This window comes from Cebus imitator, unplaced genomic scaffold, assembly GCF_001604975.1.
Source record: "Cebus imitator isolate Cc_AM_T3 unplaced genomic scaffold, Cebus_imitator-1.0 Scaffold112, whole genome shotgun sequence".
NCBI lineage: Eukaryota > Metazoa > Chordata > Mammalia > Primates > Cebidae > Cebus > Cebus imitator.
The window spans coordinates 4595861-4611254 of NW_016107427.1; the positions used below are offsets into that span (position 1 = coordinate 4595861).

The following is a 15394-nucleotide window of genomic DNA, read 5'->3' on the forward strand; positions in this document are numbered from 1 at the left end:
GGGGGCGGGGCGGTGGCGGGAGGGCGGCCCCACAGGCCCTGCCGCGCCCCTCCCTCCGGCCCCGCCCCTCCCTCCGGCCCCGCCCCCACCCCGCCCCGCCCCGCGGCCCGAGCCTCCTCCGGCCACCGCTGGGCCGCGGGCGGGACGCCCGGGGCGGCGCGCAGGAACAAGCGAGCCCGGCCGCGGCCCGGGAACTTCCCAGACGCCGAGTCGGGAGCGCCGGCCGCGAGGTCCGCTCGCGCCCCTGTTCCGCAGGTGTGCGGGGCTTGCGCCCAGCCCCGGCCGCCGCGCGTTTCCGCCCAGCCCGGAGGCCCCGGGCCGCGCTCCTCGCCGGGCTCCGGCCCCGCCGCGCCCCCTTCACGCCCCCCGCGCGCCGCGGCCGCAGCCAGAGCGTATCCTGAGCCCGCCGCCCGCGCCCGGGGCTGCCGGGGAAGTTGGGGCGAGGCGGGCCGGGGATGCACCATGGCCTTGGCCCGGCTGGGCTCGTGGCTCGGGGAGGTGCAGTGGCTCGCGCTAGTGTCGCTCTTCGTCGCGGCCCTGGCCACGGTGGGCCTGTACCTGGCGCAGTGGGCGCTGGCCAGGGTGCGACCCCAGCCCCGGCGGCCGGCGCTGGAGCCTGGCGAGGGGCCGCGCCGGGGGTCCGACGCGCTGCTGTCCTGGATCCTGACGCTGGGCAGCTGGAGGAGCCAGTGGCAGGCCGCCTGGGTGACCGCCCTGAACGAGGAGGCCGAGAGGAAAGGGGTGAGTTTCCGGGACTGCGGGCTGGGGGTGGCCGAGGCCGGGGCGGGCGGGCGGGGCAGAGCTGTCTCCTGGAGGCGTCGCTGCAGCCCCTGACCGAGGCGAAGTGAGTCCTCCCCGCAGCGCCGAGCATCCGTGAGAGTTAGGAGAGAGACGGGGGAGCCAGGACCCTTGACGGGAGACCAAAGTGATGGATTTTATTCCCCAGACGTCAGGTGCGCCAGGCCCTGGGCTCCGCGGGGGACAGGCTGACGGCTGGAGGGACCGTCGGTACCGTGCCAGCCGGTACCTGCCTGCCTGGAGTCCTGGGGCCAATTCCAGTGCCCTATAGGACACGTACTGAGCTTGCACCTGATACGTGAATAGCTCTGACCCCAATGTGCTCCCTCCTCTCGCAGAGCTGAATTTCACCAAGAATTTATCTCCAAAGACTTGCACTTCTTGTTATATAAAAATACTGATCATTTGCTGGAGGCCAGTCACTGGGCAGACATCCTACTGGGGCTTTCGGTGCGCCTGCCACCTCTGAGTCCTCAAAACTCCTATGACATGGGTGTTACGACGGTTTTACAGATGGGGAAACCGAGGCCCGGAGAAGGCAAACAGCCTGCCCAAGGCCACAGAGCCTGTGGGCTGCAGAGCTGGCGCCCAGTGGCCCTGGCCTGCAGGTGAAGGGCCTCTCTCTTACCTCTGCGGCCTCACAGTCCTGTGGGTGTTTCCATAGCCGCTGATTACTTGGTGACTTATTTTTGCTTTGAAGACATCTTAGTTTAATGCCAAGCTCTGGCGTCTACTGTCCTCGGGCATTTCACAGGAGGGGTTGGAGCCTCGGTGGGTCTGGGGAGGCCTGTAGTCTTGGCCACTGCTCTGTGTGTTCCAGGACACAGTTTCCTGCACCTGTGTTTGCAGCTCAGTGGTCATTCGCTGTAGAAATAGCAAAATTGCTAATTTTGAATATCCAAACCCATCAACCTTCAGAATATTCCATGGTGGGCCGCCCTGTGCCTGGTCTTTGTGCCATGGCCTTGGAAGACATGGCCATGGAAGTTAAAAAACAAAAAAAGCTTTGAATGTCAGTATGTAGCCAGCACATCAAGAGACCTTGTTCTGAACTCTTGAAAAAGAAAATAAATGACTATACCTTTTGGATGAAAAAAGGCTTCAGGGGCAGTCGGCTGACTTTTGTCCTGGTGCCCAGAATCTGTGCCTCAGCTGTCCAGTGCTGGATAGCTTCTCAGGGAAACCAGATGTCTCTTTGCGAGCCCTCCAGCGCTGTTGTCCTCACATCCAGGAGCAAATACAGGTATTTCTCCAGGAAGCTGCCATCACCAACCCCTGACTGACCTGGTATCAAGGCCTGGATTCTGAGGCTGAATCCTCTGCAGGCTGGTGGCATGATTGGGCACAGATCTCATCTCTGTCCTTTGTGGGAATGACTTGTAAGTTCTGCTTCTGACTTCGGAGTTTCGGGCTCGGAGGCAGTGACCCTACCTCCTGTATATGTGGGTTGGTTCTTTTCCTGACATCTCTTCATTGGCCTCAGAAAATGTGATCACCTTGGAGAAGATCCTTCCATATTCGCATATGCCTGAAGGGAGAGAGGCAGAGGAGAGGACATCCCCGCCCTGGCATCTGTCTTGGGCTGCTCAAGTCAGTCTGAGAACACAGAAGGAAATATTTGAAAGTTTTGGATGAAAACTTTTTACCTGAGCTTTTGTGTGCGAGCAGGGAGGGTTTGCGTTCAGGGAGAGGAGAGAGGGTCTCGGCGTGTTTGCGCCTCCTCTGTTCCCTCTCTGCTGTGGGCCACATGTTGCAGTCTCAGCCACCAATCTCTCCTGACCTCCTGCCTGGAAGAGGCAGTAGTGTCCCAGCCCAGGGACATCTCTGGCATTTTTGCATGGACATAGTCCATCAGTTCTGGGACATCAGTTGTTGGTATTGCTTACTTTCTGGGGGCGGGGGACACAGCCCTGATGCCTGGGAATGTCGTTTCATTTGCATTCAAATGGAAGGTTTTGCAGGCGGATAGGATCTGGGTGACTGGGCTCCTGTGAGTGAAGGTCACACACCCTCCCAGCATTCTGAGCCACACTGCTATGTGTGGGCGATGGCACTGTGGGTGAGCAGGTGGTGGTATTTGCATTCCAGGCCGCCCTGACTCCGGCACTTGTCACATACCTTCCCAACGTCCTGGGCCATCACTGTGGTGACAGCGATGGCAGTGTGGGAGAGCAGGGGCTGCTGTGTGCATTCATGGCCGCCCTGACTCTGGCAGGAGCTTCTTGTTGCCCTCCCCCACCTCGATTCCTACTAATCTCGGATTAGGGCTGACACTCCAAGCCCGCTCTCGCCCGCCCGCCCGCCCAGAGAGCCACAGCTTAGTGCTCCCCCTCCTGCCTCTGCCTTGTCCTCATATCACTCTGTCCTACCCAGGAAGGATACCAGTTCTTGGCCTGTCGCTTAGGGATTGAGAAAACACTGGTAATAACTTAATCACACCCAGCATTCTCTGTGAAAAGTGGAGTTTTCTATCCAGTGGAGACGATAACTCCTCCCATTCCAAGTTTTATCCCAGCTTTGTATTTTAAGATGGAAAGAAACCCTAAAAAGTCTCCTAGCCAAAGCCCCTTCCTTCACTAGAAGGGGCGACTGAAGCCCATGAGCCAGAGGGATTTGCCGAGGTCTGCCCATCCGTAGCTGCAGCCTGTTCCTTTGTGGGAAGCAGTTTCAACTTGGAGACCCAAATATTTCCTTTAAATGAGAGCCAGCAAGAAGGCCTCAGAAAGTCAAGTTGTTAATGTGTTATCCCAAACAGTGGCTCACGCCTCCTGGGACCCAAGGACTGGTCAGCTCCGGAGGAGTCCCTGTGCTCTCTGAGGATTCTCCTGCTCTCTGATTACCACCGCAGCAGCACAGCTCCCATGTTGCAGGGACCTCAGGTTCCCACCCTTATTCCAGAAAGGGTTCTGAATTACATGTGACAGTGGTTTGCACTGACGTCAGGGGAAACCATTGCTGATCTGCTGACCGGCCAGGTGGACGCCAGGTGGACAGGGATCACCAGAGTCTCACCCAGAGAGCTTAGCAGCACCCATTCCTGCCCCTACATCTGCCTGAGTAGGCCTGGGGGGGACATGAGGGTGCCCCATGGATTGAGAATCACCGGTAAGAAGCTGCTAGCATACACCTGCTGTCCATCAGAGTTCCTCTTTCACCCAGCACCACCTAAAAGCAGTTGTTTTAGCATTGACTCTTGCCTCTCTGCTTGGTCTGGTGTTGCAGACACCTAATTCCCACTGATGAGATGGCTCTTTGGTCACAGAGAACAGAAGATCCCAGAACTGGCGCAGTCTCAGGTCAGGCTCCTTAGACTGAGAACTAATATGGCATCTGAAAGCACCAGCTGAGATTTTCCTTTTGCTACCCTGCGAATACATCAACATTTACAAAGTGGTCCATGATGATCAGTTATACCCCTGACACCTGCTTGGAAGTTTCCGGGACTGCTGTCCCACAGTCTCCTGACTCTGGGAGCAGCACGCTTGCAGCAGTGGCCCCCGCCCGTGGGCCGCACAGCATTCCTCCCGAGGCTGATGCCGTCTAGACCACATGTAGGCAGCCCCCGTCCTGAAGTGAGGCCCGTGTTCTGTGGCCTGAATCTGGGCTTATCTAGCAGTGGCCCACCTGAGTGGGATGAGGTCCCAGACTAGGAGGGTCCCCAACGCTGTTTATTTCTTTAGTCCTTCAGCCCAGGATTTCTTTAGACGAATGTTCTAAATGCAGATGACCAAGACTATTAAACAATGTGCAGTCTTTGTGGGGAAAAAAAAAAAAAAAAAGATGCCGTGTGAACTTGGAACATGTTATTAATAGCGCTGACTTGAATAGGAGTTTCTGTATTTAAAAAGTAAACAAAGTGGCCACCAGACTTCAGAGTCTTTGTAATGACCTTCCAGTCATGCTCACAGAGTCCAAACTCCTTGACCAATGACGGTGGCCATGATGTAGGAAGCCGGTTGGCAGAACTGTGACCGCTACTGCAGGATGCCCTTCCCTCTGCCAGTAGAAGGAACGTGCACCGCTTTGGTGCTATAAACCCGGCACCCTCCACCGGGGACCCTTCTGTTGCTCGTGTCTAGGGACCTTTCCTATATGATGCCTTCCCGCAGGTCATTCCTTTTGTTTAAGATTCTTATCTCTTTTCTGTTTATTTAACTTCTCTAAATCTTTTGGGTCTCAGCTCAGAGGTCCCTGATCGTCCCCTTCAGCCAGGATGCTCCCTGCCCTGCCCTCCTCCCAACCCCCCAGAGTAACTTATGCCCTGGTCAGCTCCCGGCATTGTGAGCTGGGTTAGAGCCAGGGGCTGTCTGGGCAGAGCCAGACCCAGTGCCCAGCACAAAGCCGGCTCTGGGCAGGCCCTGGGCGCAGTGGGGTGAATGATGGGTCCCTGGCTGGGAGAAACAGTGGTGATGCCCATTACCCCATCTGGACTCAGGCCTTCTGTCTTGGGAACCAGCCAGGCCTGGGCAATACAAGCTGTTTAATGTGCTTTGTTTTTCACTTCTAAAGAATCAACATTAAAGGAAGCTCTGATGGCTTTGCAAGTCATCAATGCAAAACCCAGGAATAGGCCCCAGTTCAGCTTGTTCTTTGCACTCACCCATTCTCCCAACAAGACAGGAATTCAGGAAAATGTGGGCGTAGTGTTCACATCAACTAAAATTCAGCCAAAGCTAACTTCCACTCCCGAGGGCTCCTGCCAGGTTGCTGAGGAAGAAGGGTACTTTAGCCCGTGGGGAAGCTCTGGAGCTGGGTGCAGGTTTGTTGTGCTCCAGTTCTGCACTCCCCGCTGTGCGATCCTGGGAGAGTCTCTGTGCATCGTCTGTAGAAGGGATAACTTTGGATTCAATCCAGAAACAAAATCTACTCTCCTGGAGGTGAGATCAGACCTGCATGAGGCATTTATAAAATGCCTGGCACTTAGTGAGTCAATAAAGGTGGGCTGCTCTCTTTAAAGTCTTCTTTTTTAAACTTTATTTTGAACTGCTTTCACAGAAAAGTTGAAAAAAGTAATTCAGTTTTCAAATGTTCCTCACTCAGCCTTGCATAACCACAGCTCAATGATCAGAACCAAGAAATTAACACTGGTACCATGTTACTATGATTCATAAGACAATGAGATTAATGTAATAGTTCAAGAAATTAACATTGTCACAATGCCTAACAACTAAACCAAAGGCCTTCTTTGCATTTCACCAGTTTTCCACTTGTCTCCTTTTATCATTCTAGGGTCCTGTTGAGGGTTCCTGCCGCATTGAGTGACTTCTTCATCACCTGCAGTCTGCCAGGGTTTCTCCGTCTTTCTTTGTTTTTTATGACCTTGATAACTGAAGACTATTGATCATTATTTTGCTGACCGTCTTTCCATTTGTCTAGTGTTTCCATATGATTGGAGTGAGGTTAAACAAACCACAGAAGTGGCGTGCACCGTGTATGGGGCTTGTGATGTCAACGTGTCTTGTTGCAGTGGATGCTGGGCATGGTGACTTGGTTGAGTTCTGCTGGGGTCATCCTCATGTATTTTATGTATCTTCCTGTATTAGTCCATTCTCGTATTGCCAGAAAGTAATGCCTGAGACGGGGTCGTTTCTAAGAAAAGAGGTTTAGTTGGCTGATGGTTCTGCAGGCTGTAAGGAACCATGGCAAGTTCTGCCTCTGGGGAGGCCCCAGGAAACTTACATGAATCCGCCATGATTGGTGCAAGGTGAAGGGGAAGCAGGTTCATTTTATATGGTCCAGAGCAGGAGGGAGAGAAAAAGGTGGGAGGTGCTGTACACTTTTAAACAACCAGATCTCATGAGAACTCACTCACTGTGCAGTACAAGCGGGGATGGTGCTAAACCATTCAGGAGAACTGCCCCCGCCATGATCCGGTCTCTTCCCACCGGGCCACTCTGGCAACACTGGGGATTACAGTTTGACCTGAGATTTGGGCGGGGACGCAGATCCCCACCACGTCACCTCCTTATGTCTTTCCTGCTGTGGCTAACAGGTAGTGTGGGGAGATACTTTGAGCCTGCACGGATCCCACTGTGCCTCAAACTTTTCCTCATTGATTTTCCAACCATCAGTGTATCCTGTGTGTAGCGGTGACTTAGCTGCAGCTCACTTGATGGTGACTTTCTGTTTCCTTTCCTTCCTGTCTTTATTATTTGGAACTCTACCGCAAGAGAGAACCATCATTTCTCCTCCAGTGAGATATTTATCTGATTGTTCAGCTCAGTGTGGACTCATGGATATTTATTCTGTGGGTTATAGTCCAGTACTATCATTATTTATTATATTGCTGTATCAGTTTGTTTTCACACTGCTGTGAAGAACTTCCCTGAGAGGGGGTAATTTATAAAGGAAAGCCATTTAATTGACTCACAGTTCCACATGGCTGGAGAAGCCTCAGGAAACTTACAATCATGGTGGAAGGGGAAGCAGGGACCTTCTTCACAAGGCGCCAGTAGAGAGAAGAAGTAAGGAGGAACTTCCAAATGCTTATGAAACCATCCGATCTTGTGAGAACTCACTCACTACCATGAGAACAGCATGGGGGAGACGGCCCCATGATCCATTCACCTCCCTCCCCCTGCAGGTGGGGATTATAGGTCCCTCCCTTGACACGTGGGGTTACAAACAGAGCCAAACCGAAGCAGCCGCTGAAGTTGCTCTCCTTTGGGCCATCACGGTGCTCCTTTGAGAGCAGCCTCTTCGTTCTTCCATCAAGCCCACTATTTATTTTCATTTCCTTACTTTATGTTTCCACTAAATGTTTGTTTTTGGCTCATCTTGTATTTTCTCCTCCCCAGCCCTGGATTCACCCACTTCTTCAAGCGGCCCTGATTCCTTTTATTGGAGAAGTGTTTAGAAACCAAGACCTAGGCATTGTGTGTGTTCATTACTGCTAGGTTCTCATTGCTCCCTTTCAGTATTCAGTAATAGCAAGCATACATGTGTATACTAACACATGTGCACACGTCTGTATTTCTGTGTATTTCTCTTTATGTTTATCTTCAAAACTGATTGTATCCTGTACCTCTAGTCCAATGGTACAGAGTTCATTTTAGTAGTTTCCCTTTCTTATTCTTAACTCCCTTCTTCAAGAGTAGATCATGGGATACCTGCTGTCTTATTTACTTCCTACTTATGTGTTCAGTTCTAGTATATGCATAAAGTAGTTTCTGAGTTCCCAACCCATGAAACACATTTACTGGATTACAGCATTTATGTGCAGTCAAGATACAGTTTTCCAGGTTTCTTAGGTTGTATCTGTCTTTTCCCATCCCCTTCAGGATGGTTATATTGTTCATTTGTAGTGCATGTGTTTGTTGGTGTACAAGAGCCACACAGTTTTAATTATGGGGTTTCTATAGTGTGTTTTAATATCTGGTGGGACTAGTCACCCTGTTCTCCTTTTTCAGTGTTTTCCTGGCAATTCTCGTGTGTTTCTTTTTTCACGTGGACATTAAATCTTCCTTTAGTCTAAGTGCAATGGGGTCTGGAATGAGGGTCCTCTCAGCATTGTCACAGCAGCAGAGATGCAGAGATGCCTGAATTTGTGGTTGTGTGGCAGGCAAGTACGCCCTGCTCCTGAAACTCAAGGACGAGGCAGATCAGGAAAGGAAAAGCATTCTCTCTTAATAACTTATTTTCCTTGTGAGACCACCCCTTGATCTTAAGATTCCCAGCAAACTCTTTTCCAGGTTTGAATTCAGAAGGTAGCAAGGGAAGAGGGTAAACACTTCATCTGCTGCCCAGGGGAGCATGTGTCTGCACCCAGGCTGGTGTAAGGCAACGTTGTATCTTTAGGCTACTACAGAAAGTACAGTTTCTCCACTCCATCCTCCAAGTGCTGGCATGCTGCCTGCTCATGGTTCCCTGCCTGGCACTGGCCTCTGTGCTGGGTTCTGTTCTCTCAGGCCCAGAGGGCCAGGTGCACAGAACTGTCTCATCACCAAGCTCACAGCGTGGTCCTGGCCAGCAGGTCCCACCCAAACAAATTCCCACCAGAGAGAATGCCAGAAGAGCAGTCCTGAAACCGTGATTTCATCCCTCTCCAGCAGTACATTTAATTCTCTGCTGATTTTTTGGGGATGAGGTAGATAGTGCACGAACAGGGTGAGGTTGGAAGTGTATAAATCAAAACGTTCTGTCTTTTAGGTTTACTCGTGGTTATTGGGAATTCTCGAGAATTAGTCACAGCATAACCTCATTGCTCGCTCACTTGCACCGTGTTGGTGGAGTCTCCACGGCGCAGTTTTACACCACCTCCCCTGTCCCACCCTCGGTCAGCCTCGTAGCTGGACCTAGCTCACCACGGCGGAGATGGGATGGAATGCAATGGGAGCGTTGGGGCTGCATGGTTTTAACCACTCAGTCAGAGCTTACGTAAACGTGACGTGCTTTCTACAGAACATCAGGAGCAGAGTTCAAGGAGTTTGATCCAGGGCTCTGTTGTTGGCATACACATTTGGCTTCTCAAGGGCTTCGTTTTGAAAGGACAGGACTTGGCCGGCCACGTAAACCCTGGTTTCCTTGTTATAAAGTGCTGGTCTTGTTGCCTTGTGGTCCGGTTCATTTAATTGCACATCTCTTGTTTGCATTTTTTTCTTTTCTTTTTGAGACCCAGTCTTGGGGGGTGATCTCAGCTAAATACAACCTCTGCCTCCTGGGGGCACGTGCTTCTCATGCCTCAGGTTCTTGAGCAGCTGGGATTACATGTGTGTGCCACCACATCCGGCTAATTTTGTATTTTTGGTAGAGACAGGGTTTTGCCATATTGTCCAGGCTGGTCTCAAACTGCCGGCCTTGAGCAATCTGCCTGCCTTGGCCTCCCAAAGTGCTGGGATTACAGGTGTGAGCCACCACACCCGGCCTTGCTTGGAGATTTTTAATTGCAAGAACCAGAACAGACATGAGCTGACTGAGTTTCCTGGAATGAGGCTGGGAGGACATGCAGAGCCAAGGGCAAAGGTGAACCTCAGGGCCAGGTGGCTCCAGAGGGCTGAGAAGTAGGGGCCAAGGGGTCTGCTCTGTGGGCAGCCACTAAGCGCACACATTTCTAGCCAAGGAATCTTGTCTACCCTCTCAGATCCCAGGGAGAGGCCAGCCCCTGGGGGCTAGGAGAGGAGAATGGGGGGCACCCTAAGTAACTGTGCCACAGCAACCACACACAACAGGGAGTGGTGACTTCCAGACCAGAGTAGAGGACTGTCCCTAGGACTCGGGGAGGACACAGCCCAGAGCCCTCTGTGCTGGGCCAGGTGTCCTGCTAGACCCACTGATCCACTGATGTGCAGGAAGCGGCTCTACCCTGAGAGTCTGTGTTTCTTTCCTTATGCTGTCAGCAGGAGGATTCAAAACACCCTTCGCTGCCTTCCTGTGGCAACTTCAGGTTCGTTCCTGGGTTCCTGTCCTTTCCCCGCCTTCTCCCATAGCTGAACCCTGCCCACTGAGCACAACCATCACCAGCTGCTCCTCGGAGGTGCAAACCTACTGATATTTTAACCATCGCTGCTATTTAGAAGCACAGAGTTAACAGAAAGATGTATTAGTGCAGTTTCTTAATTTTTCGGAACTTTACACAGATATGTAATTTAAAAGGTGCAGCCCCTCCTGTGCATGCCCCTCCTCATGCTGCCCCTCTGTTCCAGGGCCCGCCTTTCCTGTCCTTCGAGGAGGACCCACGGCAGCAGCCCCTGGAGCTGGCGGTGGAGGCGGTCTCCAGTGTGCTCAGGTCTGCGGAGGAGAAGGTGAGTGGGGAGGCCTTTAAGTTCCCTCCTGCAGGAGGAAGGAAACTTCATGGCTGGGGCAGGGAGTTGACTTTGTTTAGAGTCATCTAAAATGCAGAACCCTTACGCTAGAACAAAATCAAAACAACCATCTGGCTTATCAGCTGATGGGTGGTGAAGAAAGTGTGATCCATGCACATAATGGCACGTTATTCCGCCTTGCAAAGGAACGAAAACTCACTCCAGTGCAGATGAACCCTGAAAATACCATGTCGAGTAGAAAAGGCCATCCACAAAAAGCCTCATATTGTGTGATTCCATGTATATGAATGATCCAGAATAGATAAACCAGTAGAGACACAAAGGAGGCTCGTGTTGCCAGGGCCTGGGTGGGGGGCTGTTGGGGGAGTATAGAGAGTGACTGCTGATGGGTTTAAGGTTTCATGTTGGGGTGATGAAATGTTCTAAAATGCTGGTGGTAATAGTTGTAGAACTCTGCGAATATGTTAAAAGCATTGATTTGCACAGCTTAAACCGGTGACTTCCATCTCAGTACATCTGGTATCTGTTGCTCAAATATGTACGTCACATTGTAGACTTTGTGTATTTATGATACGTCTAGAATTATATGCATGTATTTATGTACATGTGAGCTATCTCGATGTTTTGTAGAATTCACTTTCCTGTTGCTAACTTACTAGACTGTTCAGATACCATGAAGTGTAAAAGCTTCTGTGATAAGTCCTAAGAAATTTTCTCTCTCTCTTTTTTGGTTTTGTTTCATATATATATATATATTTTTTTAGGGAGGGGAACTTACTCTGTTGCCCAGGCTGGAGTGCAGGGGGCGTCAGCTTACTGTACCCTCAGACTTCTGGGCCCAAGTGATCCTCCTGCCTCAGCCTCCTGAGTAGCTGGGACTGCAGGCGCATGTCACCATGCCTGGCCAACTTTTTTATTTCTTTTTTTCTTTTTGCAGAGATAGGGTCTTGCTATGTTGCCTAGGCTGGCTTGAACTCTTAGTTTCAAGTGATCCTCCCACCTTGGCCTCCCAAAGTGCTGGGATTATAGATGTGATTCTCCATGACCAGCTGAAATGTTATCTTTAATACAAGTTGTTGTTATGGTTCATATATGTACTCCTTACTCTTGGGCTCTGAATTTTCCCCATTAATAAAACTAGTTTATTTGCCAGTTATGTTCAGCATAACTAGCAAATCCAAAGACCAGCTCCACGCGGAGAAACATAGTATTCTTGTTGGCTGCTGAATGCACTGATTTGTAATTTACAGTCTAGAGTTGCAGTTAGACAGGAGGGTGTGGTCTCACTTTAGGAGGAGAAAGAAGGAATCAGTGCTTCCCCCTTCCCCATAACTCACATGTATGTTTCCCATATGTGTATAGAAATAATATATTTTCGAAAGCATCATCTACACTGAGGTTGCATCCTCCATTCCTCCTCTCCCTACCTACAGTGTTGACTGTTCTTCTAAAGTTGGGCTGCTCCTCCTTCATCCTCAGCCTATTTTTATATGTCATCTGTGTGGCTGTATGATGTTTATGGCTCTGTCTGCACTTTATTATCAAGTTAGGGGTGTGTGTACCATTCAGCAGACAGCAAGGAGGGGGTGCCTGTGTGGCCTCAGATGGAAGAGAGTGTTACCAGCCCCCCACCCCCCTCTTCACGTATCCATGTGACAGCTAGGGTATTCTTTGTGTGTTCAACACTTTTATCATTTCTTAAGTATACTTTTGCAACAAACTTTCTCCATGTAGATCACCGTAATTTTGAGACTTCTCCAAGTTGGTTTTTGTTCTGTTCTTTGTAGTTCATTTTGCTTCAATGGTAATTCAGGATTCCAGATGAACCTGCACTCACTTACCCATCTCCTGTTGTTGGATAATTAAATTGTTTTCTCTTTTTCCCAAAAGTACAGATTAAGCATCCTTTATTTGAAATTCGTGGGATCAGGAGTGTTTTGGGTATCAGATCTTTTTTGGGATTTTTGAATATTTGCATTATTTTTTACTAGTCAAGCATCTCAAATCCAAAATACTGCAATGAGCATTTCCTTTGAGAATCACATCAGCACTCCAAAAGTTTCGGATTTTGGAGGAGTTCAGGTTTTGGATTTTCGGATTTGGGATCTCAGTCTGTGCCTCCTGACTCCTCAGACACAAGCACCGGAGGATCCCAGGGGCAGGTCTGAACCTGCGGGTCGCTGGTGTGCGCACTTCAGCTTGACCAAACATTCCTGAGCCAGTCACCCAAGTGCTGTCTGGTTTTCTGTGCCCCAGCAGCATAGGAGAGCTCTCTTTTCTGCATACCCTTCCCAGTACTGGAGCCACACTTAGACAATCCTTGTCATGAATGTCAGGAAGTCACAGAAAATACCGGGGTTGCAGGAGGAAGCCCATGGCAGCAGTGCAGGATGCTGAGACTGGCACCACCTGGAGAGCCAGGAGGTTCCTGTGGCAGATGGACCACTGCTGCGCATTTTACACTCTGGGGAGCTGTGGTGCACAGAGCCGTGGGCCTGACCTCCTGGAGCTCCTTGGAGGTGCCTTCCCTGGCGGTGAGCACCCTCTCTATTTGTAGCAAATAGTTACCGAATCCCTTTGTGGCTGAGTGGTTTCTGTATAGTGTTTTCTGATACTTTCCCAAGTAAGAGAGGAGTGGAATGTTCAGGGCTGGCCTGGGCAGGGAGTGGAGGAAGCAGAACTGTGGAAATAGCAAGAGTCTATCTTTAAAAACCTTTACATTGCCAGAAAAGTGGCCTTAGACAGTAGGTGATTCAATTGTAATCCTTTTAATAAACACAGTTCCAGAAATGGGCATGACAGAAATAATACATGTAAATTTAAAGTCAAAAACAGCATCGTATTTGTACGGCCATGACCATAGCAACGTTTTTCACAGCAGCTGAAAGGTGGAATCAGCCCAAGCGCCTATTGATGGGCGAACGGGTGAAGAAAATGTGGCTCGTCCACGCAGCAGAATGTAATTCAGCCAGAGAAAGGAAGGACATTCTGACACAGGGCGCAACGTGGACGAGCCTTGAGGACACGGTGCTCAGTTAAATCAGCCAGATGTGAAGGGACAAATGCTGGATGAGTCTACTTCTTAGCGGTCCCTGGAGTAACCTGATTCACAGAGACAGAAAGTGGAATGGAGGTGCCAGGGGCTTGGGGGAGGAAAGTGGGGAGTTCGTGCTTAATGAGGACAGAGTTTCAGATTTGGGAAGAAGCAAGTTCTGGAGGTGGGTGGTGGTGATGGTTGATACAACAGAGTGAATGGATGTAATGCCACTGAATGTGCACTCAGAAATGGCTAAACTGGTAAATTTTATGTGTATTTTACCACAATAATAAAAAATATGGAAGGGTATGGAGATTTCGTAAAGATTTCATTATTTCACATAGCAAGCTTCGTTCAATTTGTTTACCCTTCCTTTACCTGAGCTATGATTTGCCAATCCTTGTCAAGTATCAATGACTTTATTTTCTTTTTAAAATTTATCTTTTAAGTTGACAAAAATTGTACATATTTATGGCATACATCATGTTTTGATATACATATACATGTGGAATGGCTAAGTCTAACATGGATGATGTCATATACTTACCATTTTGTGTGGTTAGAAATTTAAAATGTACTCTTTTAGCAATTTTCAGGTATATAATGTATTGTTATTAACTTGAGTCACTATGGTATACAATAGATCTCTTGAACTTATTCCTTCTAACTGAAATTTGGAATCCTTTAACCAACACCTCCCCAGTGTCCCCAACTCCCTAGCCCCTGGTGACCACCATTCTGCTCTTGGTTTCTTTGCATTTAACATTTTAAGATTCTACTTTTAAGTGAGATCATGTGGAATTTCTCCTTCTGTGCCTGGCTTATTTCACTTAACATAGTGTCTTCCAGGTTTACCCATGCTGTTGCAAACGGCAGGATTGTCTTCATTTTTGAGGCCAATATCCGTTGTGTGTATCTACCACATTTTCTCTCTCCATTCATCTGTTGACGGACACTTAGGCAGATTCTATCTCTTGGCTGTTTTGAATAATGCTCCAGGTGTCTGATTTTATTTTCTTTGGATGTATCGTTGACCTTTGAACAGCGTGAGGGTTGGGGCACTGACACCTCATGACATCAAAAATCCACATATAACTTTTGACTCCACAGAAACTTAACTACTAATAGCCTACTGTTGACCAGAAGCCTTACTGATAACATAGTCAATTGACATATATTTTGTATATGTATTATACTCTATTCTTACAATGAAGTAAGCTAGAGAAAAGTGTTATTAAGACAATCATATGGAAGAAAAAATCTGTTTACTATTCATTAGGTGGAAGTGGATAATTATGAAGGTCTTCATCCTTGTTGTCTTCATGTTGAGTAGCTGAGGACGAGGAGGGAGAGGAGGGGCTGGTCTTGCTGTATCAGGGTGGCAGAGGTGGAAGAAAATCCACCTGTTAGTGGACCTGTGCAGTTGAAACCCATGCCGTTTGAGGGTCAACAGTATACGCAGCAGTGGAACTGCTGGACCGTATGTTAGTTCTATGTTTAATTTTTAAAGGTGCGTCCACATTGTTTTCTATAATGGCCGTAATAATTTATACTGTCACAAACTGCACAGGGGTTCCCTGTCTCCAGATCCTTACCAACACTTGTTATACCGTTCTCACAGGTTTGAGGTGGTGTCTCATTGTGGCTTTGATTTGCATTTCCCTGATGATTAGTGATGTTGAGCACTTTTCATAGACCTGTTGGCCATCTGCATGTCTCCTTTTGAGAAACATCTATTCAGATCCTTTGCCCATTTTCCTTTTTCTTTTCTTTCTTTCTTTTTTTTTTTTTTTTTTTT

The 15394-nt window shown here is 49.2% G+C and overlaps 1 protein-coding gene across 1 annotated transcript in view; it reads left to right on the forward strand.

Moving 5' to 3' along the window:
- C2CD2 (C2 calcium dependent domain containing 2) overlaps positions 1–15394 on the forward strand; it is a 74795-nt gene that overhangs the window by 7524 nt on the left and 51877 nt on the right. Inside the window, exons 2-3 of the mRNA XM_037741992.1 lie at positions 231–741; positions 10440–10538. Coding sequence (XP_037597920.1) covers positions 463–741; positions 10440–10538 — 378 coding nt within the window. The 5' untranslated portion in view covers positions 231–462. The remainder of the gene's footprint in view (positions 1–230; positions 742–10439; positions 10539–15394) is intronic.